Below are 20,786 nucleotides of genomic sequence, written 5' to 3' on the forward strand. Positions count from 1 at the left end.
GTAAGGTTTGTTTGTGCATTGACAAGTGAAAAATTTTGCTGAGCTAAAGAACTGCATAAGTATTTGGACTTTTCTGCGTTGTAATGATAATATTCATAAACAAAACAATTTTTAAAATGTCCTAAGAAATTGACACGGTATTTCTCTGAACAAAATATCAGCGACTTTTCATTTTCCTGTCCGACTTCCAAATTCGGTCTAGCGGATTAGTATTTTTAGATGTTAAGAAAACAAATTTTGGTTACATCTGTGAATTGTATACCGAACCTAACAATCGAACAACCAGTATATACGGAGCTAACCAAAGTTTTTTTATAAGTGGAACATCGGAATTGCGCTACACTGACCTTTTTTCGCTGAAGTTAAGCTTTCTTGTCCACAAAACCTTAAAAAAAAAAGCAGTAACTCTTGGAGAACTTGTCACCCAATTTTGTGGCAAGATCTACAATTTGTTCATGCATTTAAGCAAGAAAATTTTGCGAATTGAATCAGTAAACAGTGATTGGAGTGGTTTCTAGTATGATATGGTTTGAAAAATTTTAAAAATTTAACATTTTGACTCTTTTGACCGAAACTTCGTAAAAACGGTAAATAAAAAAAAAAAACTAAAAAATGGCGTATCGAGTATTTGTTGAGGCGAAGCGATCGCCGTTAAGTTTTTGAAAAACAGTTGAGTTTTACGGCAGTGGCGTAGGTTTGAAGTTCTAGACGACATTTTTTTTTGAGCATTTTGCTATTGCCGTTAAGTTTTTGAAAAACAGTTGAGTTTTACGGCAGTGGCGTAGGTCTGAAGTTTTAGACGACATTTTTTTTGAGCATTTTGACTCTTTTGGCCGAAACTTCGTAAAAACGGTAAATAAAAAAAAAAACTAAAAAATGGCTTATCGAGTATTTGTTGAGGCGAAGCGATCGCCGTTAAGATTTTAAAAAACAGTTAATTTTTACGGCAGTGGCAGAGGTCTGAAATTTTAGACGACACTTTTTTCGAGTATTTCTGACTCTTTTGGCCGAAACTTCGTAAAAACGGTAAATAAAAAAAAAAAAAACTAAAAAATGGCGTATCGAGTATTTGTTGAGGCGAAGCGATTGCCGTTAAGTTATTGAAAAACAGTTGAGTTTTACGGTAGTGGCAGAGGTCTGAAGTTTTAGACGACACTTTTTTCGAGTATTTCTGACTCTCTTGGCCGAAACTTCGTAAAAACGGTACATAAAAAAAAAAAAACTAAAAAATGGCGTATCGAGTATTTGTTGAGGCGAAGCGATTGCCGTTAAGTTATTGAAAAACAGTTGAGTTTTACGGCAGTGGCAGAGGTCTGAAGTTTTAGACGACACTTTTTTCGAGTATTTCTGACTCTCTTGGCCGAAACTTCGTAAAAACGGTAAATAAAAAAAAAAAAAAACTAAAAAATGGCGTATCGAGTATTTGTTGAGGCGAAGCGATTGCCGTTAAGTTATTGAAAAACAGTTGAGTTTTACGGCAGTGGCAGAGGTCTGAAGTTTTAGACGACACTTTTTTTTTTGAGCATTTCTGACTCTTTTGGCCGAAACTTCGTAAAAACGGTAAAAAAAAAAAACTCAAAAATAGCGTATCGAGTATTTGTTGAGGCGAAGCGATTGCCGTTAAGTTTTTGAAAATCAGTTGAGTTTTACAGCAGTGACAGAAGTCCAAAGACCAGCAGTTAAATTGTCTGCAAAGTTCAGGGTCATCGTTTTTGACCGATTTTAAATTTTTTTTTTATCAAATTGCTATAGATTTAGAATTTTTGTATGGTGCGGTTATAAGTATGCAAAGCACTTTATAGTTAATTTTTTTATTTGAAACACCCTGTATAAATTATTTTTATAATTCCTTGAATAATCTCTGTTTTTTGTTTCGACATTGATACAAAAATCCAATCGAACATTTAGTGCATAAACAAAACTTAGAGAAAGACAAAGAACTTTTTTTTATACCTACAAAAATCCTTATTCAACAACCCTGTTCTGCTGTTACTATGGAAAATGAGCGTCTACAGTAGTTATTCTCTCTCCCTTCATCAATTAGTTTTAATTCTAACAAAAAAAAATATCTACCCCCATTGAGCTTAGATACTTTGACGCGTCATCGATCGGAAATGGGATTAAGATTACAAAAAAAAAAAAAAAAAGAACTTTTCAACATATCAGCAGCATCAGAGAGCAGCAAAAAAAAACCTTACTTCCTTTAATTAAATTTTATTTCGATAATCTCGAATAAAAATAAAAATGGTTTGAAAATGTGCCATTTTACCGGTATTGCGTCCATTAAAAGGATTTTTGCAAATGCAACCAGTCTCCGGCGCGTCGTCGGCGCGCCGTTGGCACTCGGCACTCTCCGAAGCAGAAATCCTTTCCTCACTTCACCTCTAGCCTAGCCTGATGCTTGCTCTCTATATAACCATGACTGTCGACTCAACTCGACTCGGCATGCAGATGCAACAAATTTTTATTGCCATAGCTGGTGGATGTGCATTGTTCTGAAATGGGGTCGCACTTTATAGAAAAGTGGGGTGGTTTGTTCCGACTGTTGCAGCTACAGCAGCAGCCAAAGCAGAATCAGAAGCAATAAAAAGCCAGCATCAACCATGCAGGTAAGTGCAATGCCACTTGGGTGGCAAAAAAGTATGTGAAGTGGAAATGGAATTTTTTCTCACTGCTCCTCCATACACTAGATTCTGGCAGCAAACGCGGAAGAGAGTAGAAACACACAACAGGCAAAAATACAAGAGAAAAAAAGCCTTTAAAATTAGAAGAAGGGTGGATTAGAAAGGAAAAGGGAGTAAGGTTTTAGGGGTTGAATATGGTGAGTATTATATTTTTGTATGAAAAGGTGGTTCCGGGTAAGATGCATTTTTATCCACTCAACACAGTTAAACGATTGCTCTTCAAAACTGCATGCAAGTGCCCCACATGTATTGTTTAAGGGGAAGAAAAGTTTTTTTTTTTTTTTTTTTGATTTTGGAGACGTTTTGTCTTCGTCGTCCTCGTTGCTATCATCTTTGTTGTTGTTGTTATTTATGTCTTCGTCGTATAAGAGTTGAACGACGACGTTTAAATCCTCATCTCTTGGAAATGATAGATGATGGCGACATAAATGTTGATGAAGAAGGATGGCTAGGCGAAGAAAAGCGACGATGAGAACATTTTAAGCTACTCAAGAGCATAAAGGACACACTAAGAGAGAAAGAGCCCCCATCAGAAAGTGGTACAAAACTGTGTGCCATTTTTATTATATTTTGTTTGTCTGCTTTAGGTATAACGAGCAAGATGTAAATGGAGGATTTAAAGAAAAAGGGTGTGAAAGTGTAATGCAACAAATAAAATTCATAGTCATTGTCTTTTAACATCATATATAATAGCATTATGTGTGGGGGGTCGGGTGGTATAAAAGCTACATTTATTTCCATGGAAATCGTTTTTGTGAGAAATTTTCCAGGGTGCACAAAGAACACTTTGACATTTCAGAGACACAGAGAGAGAGAGCGAGAAAATCATTAGTGAAGAGGCAACTATAATGCTAGGTAGGTACTCTTTGAATAAGTTGAATTTATATTTTAAGAGTTTTGGAAAAGTGTTACTGGAGGGTTTTTGCTAGGGTAATTTTTTCATACGTTTCTTTGATGGATTTAGTATTGTTAAAGTATTAATTTTAATAACTTATGAAGGTATCTTATAGCGTAAGCCAGTATTATTTTTATATTTTCAAAATGGTGAATCTGGAAAAAAATTCACAAATATACAAATATAACGAACAAATTCATTACTTATATCAACTCAGATCGAAAAATTACTATTAATTAGGAGTCTTAAAATTAAAAGTCAATCAGATTACTTGAATTTTCAATGGAAAGTTTTTTTTTTTTTTTTTATTCTATGATATTAATTTGAATTACCAATGCTTTTTTTTTTGCTTCTAATAGTTCTCGTAAGTGGTGGATATTTGGACCAATTATTCAAATTCTCCATTTGAAAAAAATCTAATAAACTAGGTATGTATATACCACGTACAAAGAAAATATGTACGTCGTTTTATATAAAAAAAAAATGCAGTTTTGTTTGGATCACCTTTAAATTTACATAAACAAATTTGTGTCAAAATCTTTAAAACCGTTTTCGAGACAGTTACTTAAAAATGTTTCTTCAATGTCTATCTTCAAAAGTCTGCTTATACTTGTAGACCGAGAGCCCACAGCAAATTTTGTAAGTGGAGGTATAACCCAAATGTGAGTATGCAGTTTTATAGCCTTATAAATATAGGGAATGATGCTCTGTCATTTTCCCTAAACCTCAAAACCTCAATCTCGGCGATATGACAAAGATAAATCAAGATATAAGCGTTTTTAACTAACCATATCAGCTCTCTTCTTGGAGAGTTTTGAATTCAAAATAACAAACAAAAAATTAATCGCACAGTCAAGATTGATGTCTTCAGGCTTAGGGGAAATGGCAGAGCATCATTTGTTGTACACTGAAAATAATAAATTTCGTAAAATTACGAAAATCCTTTCATACACTACATTTTCGTTGGCCCAACGAAACTTTCGTTGGCTCAACGAAAGTATGTAATTTTTCGTAATACGAAAACCTTCATCAATTAATGAAAACGTTTCATACACTTTTTCTCCCTTTTAAGTGCCAAAAAATCCAATTTAATGAAAAGATTCATCAATTAACGAAAAATTTCATACTCATTTTAAAGAATGAAAATGAGAATTTTTTCCTTACTTTATCAAAGATTTAATTAAGTAACGAAAAAATTCATTAACTTATGAAATTCAACATTAACTAACGAAAATCTTCATAAGCTTATGAAAATTCTTCATATACTAATGAAATATTACATCGGCTTATGAAAAAATACATCAGTTAACGAAAAAAATCGTTGCCTTACAAAAAAAAAAACCTAGACTTGGGTGCATTTCTGTTGTAATGATGAAAAACTAAATCTTGCTGGATATAGTTCACATTCACATTTTGTTTAAAAATCTATGTAAGTTGAGCTGAATATAAACAATATTTGCGTATTCACAAGGTGTCTCACGATAAGTCAGTCAACTGATGAGTCCAAGTGAGTTCCACCGGAATAAACGCCAATTTTTTGTTTGGACTATTAAATCAATGATTTAACAGGTCCAATTAAATATTTATAAAAAGAAAAATGAATGAAAAAATTCGTAGGTTAACGAAAAAATTCGTTATTCTACGAAAAGAATGTGAGAATAATCTACTAAAAAAATTATTAATACAACGAAAAGTTTCGTTAGCTAACGAATATTTTTTCGTAATTTAATTAAAATATTCATAAAATTTACGAAAAACTTCGTTAGCTTACGAAAGTTTTAATTAAATTTTACGTTAATTGATGAAAAAATTTCGTAAAGTGATGTAAAAATTCATTAATTCTCGATCAAAAATTTTTATGAAAAATTTCATTAAAATACGAAAGTTTTCGTTAATTGATGAAGTTCTTCATTAACGTATGAAAGCCATTTCGTTGAGCCAATTAAATTTTTCATCGGCTGAAAATTAATTAAATTTTCGTTGGCTCAACGAATTTTTTCGTTGTATTTACGTAAGGATTTGGTTCAGTGTATAAAAAATTAAATAGTGCGAATTCAGCCTACTTATTTGAATTGGAAAACTCACATTTTACGCATAAGGCTATAAAACTGCATACTCACATTTTGGTTATGCCTCCACTCCCAAAATTTGCTGTGGGCTCTAAGACTATTGTTTTTGTCAAAATCAAATAACGTAAATTTTGCTTATAGAAAAAGACTATCACGATACAAAATTGATACGAAATAGTCATAAACCGAAAATTTGAAAATTATACCAGAAAACCTGGACATTTAATTTTTTTTTTGTCGATCTGTGATTTATTTGCTTTTATTTTTGTATTTCTGTTTTCCAATAATTTTTTTTATTTTATATTGTAAACTCTACATTTTTATTTTTCCGCTAGTATTTGGTGTTGAAGGGCGTCAGAAAATTTCGTTTTGGATCACTAGGCTTCGAACAAAAATTAAGTGCCTACGATCCAAAAGAATGTTCAATTCATTTGACACCAAAATTGATATTTTTTCGTCCCGAATAAATATTTGGTATTAGGCAATAAGGTCTTAAGTCACAAATTTTAGTATTTCAGAAAACGAGATTGAAGTTTGAGAAATTCATGGAAATCGATAGCATTTTGAGTATATTGAACCGCTATATAAAGCAATTATATCGGTTTTATGTTTTTGATACGAAATTAAAGAGAATATAGAGCTTATTCTTACTCAATCAAAAAATCTAAAGTTGCATTTTTGTGGCTTTAGAAGTTATTGCTTAACGGCAAAGAAATAAGAAGAGATTTAATCAAAATAAATGAATGCACAATCATGCATTTGTAAATTTACTCAAAAATTTTATCTGCCTTTCTGACTGACGAATAACTCAAATAACACTAATATGACAATTCAAAAGCATTGTATTATACCATTACCAACAACAACAAAAACCAAAACCAAATTTTTCAAAATCAAAAATATTTATTGGTATGTTTAATGAAGAAAATCTAGAACAAAACAGATCAGAACAGAACAGCAAACTGCAAGTACAAAAAAGATCATAAAAGTACAGCTTCAAGTTTTAAGGTTCGACTATCCTATCAATTTTGAAATTCTAATAGGTAAAAAAAAATGTTTGCAATGACTTTTTATTCAAATAAATTAAAATTAATTACTATATTTGTTCACATTTTAAATTTTTTCTCCATATTTAAAAGATTAAAAAGAAAAAAACATCTCACTCATTTCCTCTATATTAAAAGTAGGAGCAGAAAAACTTGAACTAAAATGCGCTGTACAACTTCATGGAACACAAAATAACAGATTGTAGAACAGTGTGGAGCAAAGTTTTCTATGGAACACACAAACCAGTACTTTTTGGATCTTTTCTGTGCGGATTAGATTCATTAAACAGACTTTATGTTTAGGTACTTATTTTGCTAAAATTTTATCTTTTAATAAAAGCCATTCGATAAAAAAAAATATCGAAGCGAGGCAGTAAGCATTTTTTTTTTTTTTAATTTTTGGTTACAAATGAAAAGGTTTTGCCGAAGGAACTTTTTGTGATACAAAAAAATTGTACCTATTTGATAAGCATGTAAAAACTAGGTACCTTGTTATTTCACTTTTTCTCGAAAGGTCTGTAGATTCTTGGCAGTAGACTACCTACCGTTGTTGTTATCAGAGTTAAAAAGTTCTGTTTTAAGAAAATAAATACATACAATTTTGAAGCAACAAACTTAAAAAAACAAGACAAGACCAAGAGATTTAAGTTAACTGTTTTTTAAATGTGCAGTGTTTTTTGTAATTCTATTCTACTGTACTTTTATATGCACTTTTTTTAGCACTCACTATATAAAAGCACTTCAAAATTTATTGAGTTTTCGATCAGAGTTTACAGAAAATCGTTTTCGAATAGTATTCAAAAGTTAATTGTTTATACTCACTCATTAGTTTTTCATTTGAAAAATAAACGTAATTTTGTCTGCTTCTTTTTTGACACTCACACTAAAGAATTATTTGAACAATACTAGTTGCTAAGGCAGCAAAATGTTTTTTAAGTCAAGTATTGCGTTTTAGTTTGGTAACATTGCACCAGGATTGGTTTGGTTACAGAACATCAGAATTGTAAAAATATAAATGCAAAACAATGCATTTAAAATAGGTATAAAATCAAACTGTACCTACTAAGTATCTTCTAAAGACAGGAGAGAAAAACGACGATTTTTGGTATACGAGTTGGACAAACGACAGAAATTTGAATTTTTGGGAATTTCAAGGGACTTTGAATTTTTTAGTATAAATTTTGTTTTTTGAATATAATATCTTAAACGTAGGGTGGACAAACGATGATTTTTTGTTTGTATCTATTTCTCGAGGTGGACAAACGATAGCCGTTTGAATTTTTGAATTTGAATTTTTTGGTTTTATACCTACGTCCACAGTACTGTCTTATACGTCTATCTCAAAATTTGAGCGTTTAAGACAGTTTTTCATTTTTCAGACTTCCTATAAAAAAAAAAAAGAATTTGCTCTAAAATTATTTTGAAGGGTTGACAAACGAAAATTTTGGGTGGACAAACATAGACAAAAGGTGGAGAAACAAATTAGACAAGTTTGGTCGCAGTTCTGGCTTCACGGAGCTACATAAATCAAAAATATGTAATGCAAATTATTTTTCATACAAAAAAAAAATACTGATAACTACCTATCTATAACTACATCATTTTTTGAATTTAAAAAAAAATTGAACATTTATTAAAAACATGGTTATTATGACCAATTATCTCGATTATATTTTCGTCGTGTCTCTAACAAAAACTGTTCGAATCACAATAACATATTTTTTTTTTTCAACATCAAAGTTTAAAACAATATTTGTAATGGAAAGCAAATGCATTTAAAAATGAGTAAATTGCACAACTTTAAACTTTAAAGACTTATTTGTTTTTAAGTCACTAGTTTAAATGTTTGGGTTTTTTATTGAATATGAATTGAATAATTCTCAAAACTCAAAAACAGAAAACTATAGTAGATAGTTAACGGTTTCTAATAAAATCAAATTCATCAAAACTAAAAAAATCTCCTTTTTTTCTTTTATTTAACAAATTGAGCAGTGACTTTTCTTGTTTTGTTTTGGTCTCCATATTCTAATGCTCAATTTGGGACTTGCATTTAATTATACCCAATTTAATGGACCTTTTAAACAGAAAATTTATAATTTCGAATGAAATTTGAAAGATTTTAGATTTTTATTAACGATTTACATGAGATTTAAGAAAAAAAAAAAAAACATTCGCAGTTTAATTTTGTTAAAAATTTGGGTTAGGCTTTTTTGGCGCTGAAAGCCAATCAAGTCATGTTTGGAGTAAGTTCTTGCATGGATTTTGATGCCATTTGATAATTTTTTTTCTTCAAATTATTCATTTAATCAAAAAAAAAATTATAGAAATATTACAGAGCTTTTGTAGGCTTCTCTAAAATCTGAAATCTGCTAAAGGGAACATTATTTCTCAGCTAAAAATGTCACCATTTGGAAGAAAATTTTCTATAGGCAAGTACTTCTTCTACGCATCGTTCAAAGGAAGATGTGTATGATACTTCAAGCCATAGCTGAACAAATAAAAACTCATCGTTTTGATATAAACTAGATTCTTCTTAGATAGACAAATATGGATGAAAATTTAGTGCTTTTAGAGCCAATTTTTCAATCTTCTAATAAACAGTCAGTTAACTGTTCTACGAATAAAGTTATTAGGCTCATAAACAATCAGATAAAAACATTGAATTTTTCAATCAAGAATAATTTATTCTACAGAATAACAAAAAAAAATTGTCAAATTCAAAAATATTTAAAATTAAACGTCATTTTTATTCATGATTGTTTTTGTTTTCTTGTTTTCCACTGTATTTTTTTTCAAAATTCTTTCAAAACAGCTTTGACAACTGACACAATATTTTTATTGAGATTATTCCTTAGAATAATTTTATTCGTCTCTGAAAGAAGCAGATAGATTTATTCTTAGGAATAAGCTATATCTGCCTGTTGAAAAATTGATTTTTTCTCTATCCTTAGGAATAAGTACTAACTGACTGTTTAACTGACTATTGAAAAATTGGCCCTTAATGAAAAAAAAAAAAAACATCAATTGCAACACTGTCGGTATTATAATGCTCCCATACATCGAGCACAATTATCATCATCATCGAATAACCACCACTCGAGGACCCCACCACCACATTCTACCCTTAATTCTCTGCTCTTAAAACTCAAATGTCACCCTTCAGCTGGTCTATCACTTCTCCTTCAAACCAACCTATATTATAGCTAACCCTTCTCGCTTGTGGGGTGATAGGTATAAACTTGTTTGTATGTAAGTTCTATGTTACACATTTGCTTCCCGCTGCTGTTAGCTGGTTTTGATGAAAGCTAGCTGCTTTCTATACTTCTGTTTGCTACTCGAGGATAGTATTATCATCAGAGAAAGCAGAACGCAATAATTTTTTTCTTTTTATTTTTTTGGGTAAAATCGATTTTCCTCTTTTTGTTGTTGTTGATTTTTCGTGGAGTAAAAACAACAACAAAAAATCTGACTGACAATTATAAATTAAAGAAAAAAATTGAAGGGATGAACTTTTGTTGAGATTTCTTTATGATTATTAATATTGAGAAAAAAAAAATAATATAACAGTTCTTTGTACTTTTGCGGGTGTTGGGATAAAAAAAAGGATATTTTAACAAACATACAAAAAAAAACTTACCCTATTAAGTTGATGTGAATCAATCTGATCGCCAGGTTGTTGGCCGACCGTACGAATTTTTTTATTTTGTGGCCCATCGCTGCCCCCACCACCGCCGCCGGCATTGCTAACCCCAACTCCCACGCCAACACTACCACCGTTAGTAGCACCGTTATATGCCATTATGGTCGCCATTTTGTTGTATTAGAGGAGAGCTCTTATTTTTGTTTCTTTGTAAAAAAAAATAATAAATCACGCACCGAAAAAATTCACACGAGAGATGATTAGAGCATAAACAACACACAGACAAAAAAAAATAACGGTAATATTTTTGTTTGTTGTTATTATATTATTTTAGTTTAGTAAACACCCACCCAATCAAATCAGGGTTTGTTTAAATGTGTTAGCACTTTGATTTAACAATTTTGACATATGTATGCAATGTTGCCAAATTTTCTTTCTTCCTTTTTTTTTTTGTGTGTAATTTTCGCTCCCTTTTTGTTTTGTCTGAACGCACGCACGACGGACAAAAAAAAGCACCGAAACGGTTAAGAAATTCACAAAAAGACACAAAAAAAAAAACAGCTGATATGTGTAATAAAACGGGAGCAAAAAGAACTGGATTTTTTTCTGTTTATTTTATATTTATTTATGATTTATAACACAAATTTTATCCACAAGGACATTCCTATTTTGAGAGAAAAGAAAAAAAAAGGATTTTGCAAATTGGATCAAAATTGAAATTTCACAACAACGCTTGATTGGAATGAAATTTTATTTTTGCACAAAGAAAAATCGCAATTTCCTTCGATTTTTAACTGTTTTTTATCAAGTTTCTAACAGTAAAAATTGTAATATTCACGTAACCACGGCGAAAAAAGGATTTTTTTCGACCGACACGACCGAATGAAGGAACCAACAAACAACAAAAAAAAAAAACACACACACACAAACAGGCGTGCTTTTTTTATTCCTTCCAATTGGAAAATCGTTTTTCTTTCAACTTCAACACACCCGGTGGAGTCCCTTTTTTGTACTTTTTTTTTATTTGCAAAAAAAAAGAAAATTAAAATTTTCTCACAAATAAGAAAAAACCACCAACAAACGATAAAAACGACGGCGAATTCAGTGGAAAATTCTCAACAAATTAATCCGAACTTTAATTATCTTATTTTTTTTTTAACAAAGTTTAGAAAATCTTTAAAAGGATTTTCCTTTGTAAAAGAAAAAACTTAATACATATAAAAAAAAATTTACTTGTTTTCTCTCGATTTTCCTTTATATGTAGCTCTGATAAAACGAATGAATGAATGAGAAATGATGAGGAATATTCTTCGCCGCACGACACAGAGCTGAACAAGATGGAAACGCGAATGTCGTTTTCCCTTTCAAGTTCAGAAAAAAATTCTTTTTTTTTTTCAATTTTTTTTCTATCAAAGCTCACTACGATGAGAAACTTTGTTTTTTTTTTTGGTTTTTGCGAAGGAGTGGAAAATGTTGGGGGAAAAAAAGAGCGGCGAAGAATGTTTTGGAAATAGAATACTAAACCAGAACAAAAGAGAGAATTGAATAGTATCTGAGAAAAATTCTGTTTGAATTTTCACTTTAATTTTCCGTCGGTTTCAGAGACGTTTTAGTGAAAAGGTGGTGAAGATGAGAGAGAGGAAAATTAGTTGATATATCCTCTGAAGTTAACACAGAGAAGGTAAGTACTTCAAGAAAATCTGTTCGAAATAAATTCGATAACAGTCGTTATTTCATGAAAATTAAAAAAAAAAAATCATTTTTCATCCCAAAAAAATACCTTCGAAAAGGGGTTTTGTGCGAATAATTCGAAATTATTGGTTCAATTTCCTTGCCGAAATGTCCTAAGTACCGTTGTATACATAAACCGTCAAATGTATCACACAGAGAAGATATTAATATTCAAAAAAAAAAATGGATATTATATTGTTCCATCTGTGACCGCGGCGAAAACGGATAATAAAAGATGTTGATGATGGAGATTGTTTTTTTGTATTTAATATATCCCGTTATAAAGACAGAGATAATATAGGTGAGAGAGAGAAAATTTCCGAACACTTCCGTACCGTTTGAAAGTACAATTTGTACTGAAAAATTACAGAGTACTTGTCGTGGTCGTGGCTCAGTCAGCTCAGATGTGTGGTGTATATAATCATGGGGCAAAAGAGAAAAATTATTATTATTTTTCTTTTGTTTTTCATGTATTTTTCTTATTCTTTATTTTTGTTGGAATTGCGCTCCACAATCGTTTTTTTTTTTTAATTATTTGTATCTTTTACACCAGAGCCAGAGCCCAGAGAGGAACGAACCCACTCACATATACTTTAGCAATTTGTATGTATTTTATACTTTTTTATAAAGCATATACACCCCCTTTTTTGAGCAAACAAACAGTACTTTGCCATGCCACTTGCCATGCTCGTTGTGTGTTTCTTTGCAGAGTGTGGCTATGAAATAAAGAGAAACACACAAAATCTGCGGCGAAGCTTTTTTGTTTTTTTTTTTTTTTTTTGTTGGGCGATTTGTTTTTTTATTTGTGTTTCCTTGTTGGTTCGTTCACCGTGCGTTTTGTGCCACTGCCAGTTTATACCAAAAAAAGTGAAACAATAAAAAATAAAATGCGAAACAGAAGGGAAACACAGATACAAAAAAAACGGTAAACATGGCAATTTACCGTTCTGTCGCACACATTTTATTTTACACACTTTTAATACTACACTCAGGCCAGGCTAGTGAGTGCTATCGTTTCTCGCTTTTGCGTGCAATGAGTAATGAATGTTGTTTGTGTATTGGAAGAAAAGAGAACGGCTTGATTATTATTTACAAAACAAGCAGCCATCCATTGGTGTGGTGGTGGTGTGTTATTCAAATTAAAATAAAGAAAAAAGTACGGCAAGTATCGAGTAAGCGACGCAAGTGCAATGAGTGCCACAAGCAGGTTGCAATTGTATCTGTTTGTTGGCACTTGCACTGGTATTTGATATAATTTATTTTAATATCGAAGAGATATCTTATGACGAAAAAGAACGGTGCATATGTTTTTGGTTGGGTGTCGCTGTATTGGGAGCTTTTTATTATATTTTTGTTTCTGGTTTTCCTTTTGTTTTTTTTGTTGGTGGGTTAGGTGCCAACGAGAAATGTTTGGCGGGACGATTTCGGTTGCTTGAACTTATTTTTCTTTCTTGTTTGAAAAGTTGCTTTCTTTTGCAATTTCTCTTTAGTGAAGCAACATGCAATTTTGCGAATTCAAAATTTTTTGTTTGTTTGTGTTTTTTGTGTTCTTTATTTGCCTTGGAATTGGAAGAGAAAGGTTTGTCTGTTTTCTCGCATGAGATGTAATTTGTATGGGATACATTTTCAGTTTAAATAAATTACCTACATGGGCGGCTGATTGCTAAGGTAGATATAGGGTAAGTTTTTGGGGCCCGTTAACTTTTTGTTTCCGTTTGACTGATTTATAAAATTCCTAATACAGAAACTAAAGAAAGCAGAACTAAAGAAAATTTTAAATTAGAAGTAAAAAGGGGACTATTAGTTGTTACGAAAACCACTGGTCTTCCCGTTCGCATTCACATCCTGGCACTAATATGTGCCTTGTTGTGGTAAGGTGCATTGTACTTAAAACTGTCTCTTTGTATTAAATAAAGAAGATCTACTGTTTTTTGGCAGTGTGACAGTGTAAAAGGCAAAATAAGCAAAAACAATAAAAAATAAAAACTGATAAAAAAAAAATTCAAAAGTTTGATAAGAAATCAATAGGGGCACTTTATTTCATCCGTAATAACTACCTACATACATAATAGGGTGTCACTTTTGTATGGCCGAAAAAAAGTACCCTAATTTTACAATGTAATAGCGGTCAAAAGTTTTATTAGGGTCTAAGCTTTAATAGCATCTCAAAAAAATTATAATATCGTTCGTCTTTGGCTCGCTCAAATCTATTGAAGTTGATAGGAAAAAACGATTTTATATGAAAAAATTGGCTCCCGGAAATTACGCCACAGGAAATTACGCCAGATTTTTTTTTTGGAAAAAACGCCAGAATATTTCTTTTGGTCAAAATTGGAAAAAACACCAGAAAATAGTTTGGAAAAAAAGGCAGAAATATTGGAAAATGTGCCAGATAGATATGGAAAAAAACCAACCATACATAAATTAACATTTTGTTACAAAAACTGTAACTTTAAAGTATGAAAGTACTTAAAATAATCAAGCATACGAAAATTAATCATCGATGTTACGAAAACTAAATTTAATTACACTGGTCAACAAAATTAAACTTTTTTTTTGTTACAGAAACCAAGGTATACTTTTCTATAGGATTTTGGTGTGCTGAGCTCAAATCCGAAGTCAAAAAAATTCTATCACATCACGTTTTTGGGATAATCCCGTTAAAAAATCGAAAATGCCGTTTTTTTACCAGTTTTCGAGATTATTTCTTAGCTTTTGGTTATTTGTTTTAAATAAATTTGTAACGGTTTCTAATAGAACTAAATGTTGTCTTTCTAAATCCGTTTAAATCTTTTAAAAATCTCTTATCTTCTTTGAGAAATCTGAAATTGAAATCAACGTGTTTGGTATATCTCATGTTTATTTACTTTTAATAGCGAATCTCGAAAAGTTCTTTGCCAATCGCTTTCAAATTTTGACACAACGTTCCATTTAGAATCTTGCAAGTTTTTATATTTGCGAAGGTGGTGAATCGCAGTGAGATACATCAAAGCGTGACGGTGTCAGATACTTATACTAAATAATTACTAGTGAGAAAAATATAATTTTTTTCTTGTTAAAAACAAGATAAGAACTTACTGGAATGTAAATGAAACGTTGTGTCAAAATTTGAAAGCGATTAGCAAAGAACATTTCGGGATTTACTAATAAAAGCAAATAAATATGAGATATACCAAACACGTTGATTTCAATTTCAGATTTCTCAAAGAAGATAAGAGATTTTTAAAAGATTTAAACGGATTTAGAAAGACAAGATTTAGTTCTATTAGAAACCGGTACAAATTTATTTAAAACAAATAACCAAAAGCTAAGAAATAATCTCGAAAACTGGTAAAAAAGCGGCATTTTCGATTTTCTAACGGGATTATCTCAAAAACGTGATGTGGTAGAATTGTTCTGACTTTGGATTCGAGCTCAGCACCCAAAAAACCTATAGAAAAGTATATCTTGGTGTCTGTAACAAACACCTTGTTGACCAGTGTTATTTTAGTATTTTTTTCTGGCTCTTTTTCAAAAACAAAAAAGGAAAAAACGCCCGATGGTCTCTGGCTTTTTTTCCAATTTTTTTTGTCTTGCTTTTTTTCCATTTTATGAAATGGAAAAAGCACCAGACATTTTTTTTTGGAAAAAATGCCAGAAATACTGGAAATATTCCCAGAAAAATTTTGCACTTTTTGCCTAGGAAAAAAAGCCAGATTTTGTTTGAAAATTTTTTTGGCTTTTTTTCCAAAAAAAAATCTGGCGTAATTTCCTATGGCGTAATTTCCGGGAGGCAAAAAATTATTTCTTTTTCTTCGCATATTATTTCGCAGCTTCTTTACTAAGTGTTCAATTCCAACAAATATAAGCTTATAAGTTTTTTATTATAAAGATATATATTTAATATATTTGTTTTTGTATTAAAACGGCGCAATAAAAAAAAAACATATATTTCAAAAATCTCTAAAAATTCAAATTTCTTTGATTTCTTATGGCGTTTTCGATTGGCAGTCCGGAAGCGTCCGGAATCATTCTGAAAAAAATTTATTCATACAAAACTGTCAGTTTTGTGTGAATAAAACGCTTTCAGAATGATTCCGGACGCTTCCAGACTTCCAATCGAAAACGCCATTAATATATTTTGAGCGAGCCAAAGATATTAATTAAAATGAAAATTTTAAACGCAGGATTTATTTTTGATAAGTAATGCAACTTTTAAAAGCTATTACATTTAAAAATTCCATACTTTAGCATTTTGACACCCTAATACATAATGTATTTAAATTCGACATATTTTTTTTAACTTTTTGCTTATTTCAAAAAACATTGTCTGAAATACATACGAGGATGGTGAATGGTGGTGGGTCAAGGCTCGCGGAATGACAGTGAAGGCGAAATAAATTTAACATGCCTTTTCCTAGATAATATATTCTTTCTTAAGCCTAATGCAATTTTAATATTTGAAGAAAAATTTATAGAAACCGTGCAAACAAATTTTTTGTCAACCTCTTCAAAATAGGCAGAAATTTCCGAATTCACCTGTTCACCGTCAGTAAATTTTTTTTACGAAGTTTAGTTTTGGAAATAAAATATTATTAAAAGGTCCAAATCTGAGTTTTAAGGTGGGTCATTCAATATACCGACCCCTTATTTCTGTGAGGCAGTAGTCGTGGCAAAAGAGCTCTTGAGAATTGAAGCTTTGTCTTGCAAAACCAGTTTCACTTTTGATTACTTTTCTCTTCTTTTTTCTATGATGATATCTTTTCCACTTATGCAGCAATCTTTGTGTAGTATCCGCCGATTATATTGAGAATCTATTTTTTTTATAATCGATTGCGTAGCCCAAAAACTTGAAGCCATGATTTTGAGAGAATTATTTTCAATTTACTCCCTGCCTTATTCAATTATTTTCCAACGGGGATTCTTCCCCTGTCCCTAAGCAATTGACATCCCTTTAAAATAATTTGCGAGGTTTTGTCGTTTATCTAGTCAAGATCTTAATCACCGCTAAAAAATAAATTCATTCTGTAAATGAATTTTGTCCAAACTTTAACCCCTTCATTTCGTGAACTTTTTTGACCAAATTCATGTATTCATTTAGAATTAAGTATAGAATTCTGGCATTTTCATATTAAGCTTCACCTAATAACTCTACAAGTTGAGTTGGCAGAAACCATTTCGATGATAACACTTTAAGATATTAGAGCTATATTAAAAAAAAAATACCTACTACATTATAATAAAATCATGAGTTTTTTTAAACTGTCTATTGTAGATTGATTAAAATTGGGTTAAATTTACTGAACTTTCGTATTATTGATAAATTCCAAAAATGTTTTATGTTAACCCTAAAAAGCTAACCTTATTTTGTAGTACGTTTAAGCTAACCATTCGTCGAAACGACGAAGTGATTTTTAACCGCGCTGTTAAGAAAAAGTTATTAACTAATTTCTGTGAAGTTAAATAATTCATGTTAAGTAGTTATTTTTTTACCAGAAAAAGCAAAAAAAGGATTTTTTTACACACAGATTACACGAATTAAAAATGCAATCGGAAGCTCCTTTTTCCGAAAAATCAGAAAAAATAAAATTGGTGTTCGTCAAATCGACCAAGGTTAGCTTTCTAGGGTTAAAAAATCTTACTCTATCAAAAAATTATGCATGGAAAAAATAAGATAAGAAGATTTCCAGTAAGAAAAGTCTGGATAACTTTTCTGTATTGTCTTGAAATATGTAATGAGTCACGCGTTTTTTCAAAAAGGTGGGAGCCCCAACATCACCAAAATTGAGATTTTTACCCGTCTTCAAAAATGCGAACCTATACCTACATATATTTTCCTGGCGTCACAATTTTTTTCAAATTGTTCGCTATTGACTGAACTAATTATTTTAGAAACTACCTATCTTTATCCAAACTGTATCTTCTAACATTGATCCTTATTCATACTAATTACACTGGTCTGCAAGAAAATCCTCCTTTAAATTAAACTATATTTTTCTAAAGGATTTTTGTATGCTGATTCCGAATCCGAAGTCTAGCACGTCATGTTTTTTTTAGATATTCTCGTTAGAAAATCTCAAAAACCCATTTTTTTGCTGTTTTCGAAGAAATATTTTGGCATAATGTAATATTTTTCAACTAAAATTGTTGCGGTTTATGAAAGAACTTATTTTTTTCTTTCAAATTCAATTTCAATCTTCTCAATATTTCTTTTCTTTTCCGAGTTACTTAATTTAAGTAAGTTTAGTAGGTTTGGCATATCTACCATAAAGCAACTGATCTCTAAAAATTAATATATCTTTCTCCCTAGAACAAAAGTATAATTTTCTAATGGAATTTAGTGCGCTGATTTTGAATCCGAACTCAAAAAATTTCGGTCAGCTCTGGTTTTTGAGATATAGTAGTTTTTTTGAGATTTTCTAAAAAAAAAACTTGATTTTGTGATACTTTAGATACGATTCGATTCGCGAATATCTTTAAATCCTGACGTGATAGAATTTTTTTTGACTTCGGATTCTAACTCAGCACATCAAAAACTATAAGAAAAGAATACTTTTGTTTCTAGGAGAAACAAATCTGAAGCTTTACAAGGCAGATTATAGAATGGTTTATTACAAATAAGATATTTTTAAATAGAAAAATAGTATACAAAATTACAAAACACGTAAAAATTTTGTTTAATGTATTTTATTATGGTTTTCTTTACATATTTCACTTTTTAAATATAATAGACATTGATATTTTACATTTTCCTTAATTAAGGTGCTTTTGTTCATGTAGGATTTACTAAAAAGTGAAGGATTTCGAAATGTCTGCTTTTTTTGTCAATCAGTATTTTAAAAAATGAGTAAACATTAATGTAAAAGAAGTCAATCGATAGGTCATATTATGACGAATAAGTTCTCAAAATTTGAGGTCAATGCGACAAATAGTTTTAATTTTATACCAGTTCAAATGAATCTAAAAGGGTGATTTTTTCACATTTTTCAAAAATCATTTTTACCAAAATGGTACCTGATAGAATTTTTCTGAAACCAGATTTAGATTCAGGAAAGTCTAATCTTATATATAAAAATGAGTTCGTTAAGTGTGTGTGGCCGATAAACTCGCGTTTGGCTGGTCCGATTTTGGTAATTTTTTGTTTGTTTGAAAGGTATTAATATGTAGATGGTTTGTATCAAAAAAAATAATACCTTTTCTCCCACTTTCACATAGCTGTCAATTTGTACGAGTGAAAAAACACTCTTGCTTTTTAAAAAGTTTAACTAAGCTTTATTTGTAAAAAAATATATTTAGACAGGCTTTCAAAATAATTTATTATTGTTTATAGTCTGTCTGTGATGCCTGTCAACGTTTGAATTTGCTTGAAGCAGACAATCATTGGGACTCAACGCTTCCTGGTGCATTTGTTTTGTCTTCGCCACATCATATTGGTCTCAGTAATATAATCACATCTAATCCTCCAAATCGACTCGAACTTTAGCATAATTTCCGTGATTACGATTAGATACACCGAATGCGCCGTGTGACATTAAATCCATTACACAAATGAAAAAATGTATATGCGAATAAAGCATTGGCACTTGGCACTATTAGGATTGGTTGCTCCAAATCGTGAAGAGCAAGATGTTCTTGATCAAGAAATACTACGCGGAAGGCAATACAATTGCGTTGAATTAAGAATATTTGTGCAAACCAATTCCCGAAGTATGACACTATTATGCAAGGTGTCATCAATCAGAGTTGTGGTTTGTATTTCTTAGATGCACCCGATGGTACGGGAAAAACATTTTTGATATCATTACTTTTAGCATAAATACGATCTGAAAATAAAATAGCATTGGCTCTGGAAATTGCAGCCATGTTATTAGATGGTGGCCGTACAGCACACTCGGTTCTTAAATTGCCTTTGAATATGCAGGTTAATGAAACACCTACAGTACCTTGCCATATTATTAGGGCCAATCGAACAAAATACAATCTTTTGGTTCATGTTGCTGAATTTTTAAAGTTTTTGTCGAAATATCTTGAATTTTATTTGTCCCATTTACTTGCACTTATCATGTAGATACGGATTGACTTAAAAAAAGTCAAAGAATTCATACTTTTTGATACAAAATAACGTACAATAGGGGATAAGCTCTAAAAGACGTTTCCTATAGAATTCACGCCCGGATAATTACCAGACCGGTCCAATACTTAATTTTTTTGTACCGAGGAATAACGTGACATGCTTAACTTTAATGGCAAGGATCGCATTTTGCATAAACATAGAAGCTCTGATCGTCTGGATAGTACGTAATTTTCTAAGATTTGGAGTAGTTTTTTTTTCGTATAAGACCAGGCAAGTACGTTAATCAAATAAAAAAACATCCTCTGATCATTATTGGCTGTGCTGCTATTTCAGGAAAAGGATGAGGTTCTTTTTATATTGTGGAAAACGCCAGACCAAAACAAAAGGAGCTTGGGAACGTTTTGATTCTACGATTTCAGAATAGGCTCGAGACTCGAAGCATCTATATCTATGCAAGACTGGGTCCTTACCATAAAGTTAAGAATGTCACGTTATTCCTCGATATACAAATTCAAGTATTGGACCGGTCTGATAATTCTCCCGGCATGAATTTCATAGGAAACGTCTTTTGGAGCTTATCCCTTATGTACGTATGAAAAGTATGAATTCTTTGACTTTTTTTTAAGGCAATCCGTATCTACATGATAAGGGCAGGTAAATGGGATAAA

At 31.1% G+C, this 20,786-nt stretch overlaps 1 protein-coding gene across 7 annotated transcripts in view; it reads right to left on the reverse strand.

The window, feature by feature from the left end:
• LOC129918124 (heterogeneous nuclear ribonucleoprotein L) overlaps positions 1–12,428 on the reverse strand; it is a 369,767-nt gene extending 357,339 nt beyond the window's left edge. For 3 of the 7 annotated variants that reach the window (XM_055998482.1, XM_055998481.1, XM_055998475.1), the window contains exons 1-2: positions 11,568–12,099; positions 10,332–10,998 (exon numbers count right to left, since the gene is read on the reverse strand). In XM_055998482.1, coding sequence (XP_055854457.1) covers positions 10,332–10,505 — 174 coding nt within the window. In that variant the 5' untranslated portion in view covers positions 10,506–10,998; positions 11,568–12,099. The other 4 variants (XM_055998477.1, XM_055998479.1, XM_055998480.1 and 1 more) reach the window with 4 other exon arrangements.
• Between the last annotated feature and the right edge of the window lie 8,358 nt (positions 12,429–20,786).

The sequence above is a fragment of the Episyrphus balteatus genome, chromosome 4 (genome assembly GCF_945859705.1).
Source record: "Episyrphus balteatus chromosome 4, idEpiBalt1.1, whole genome shotgun sequence".
NCBI lineage: Eukaryota > Metazoa > Arthropoda > Insecta > Diptera > Syrphidae > Episyrphus > Episyrphus balteatus.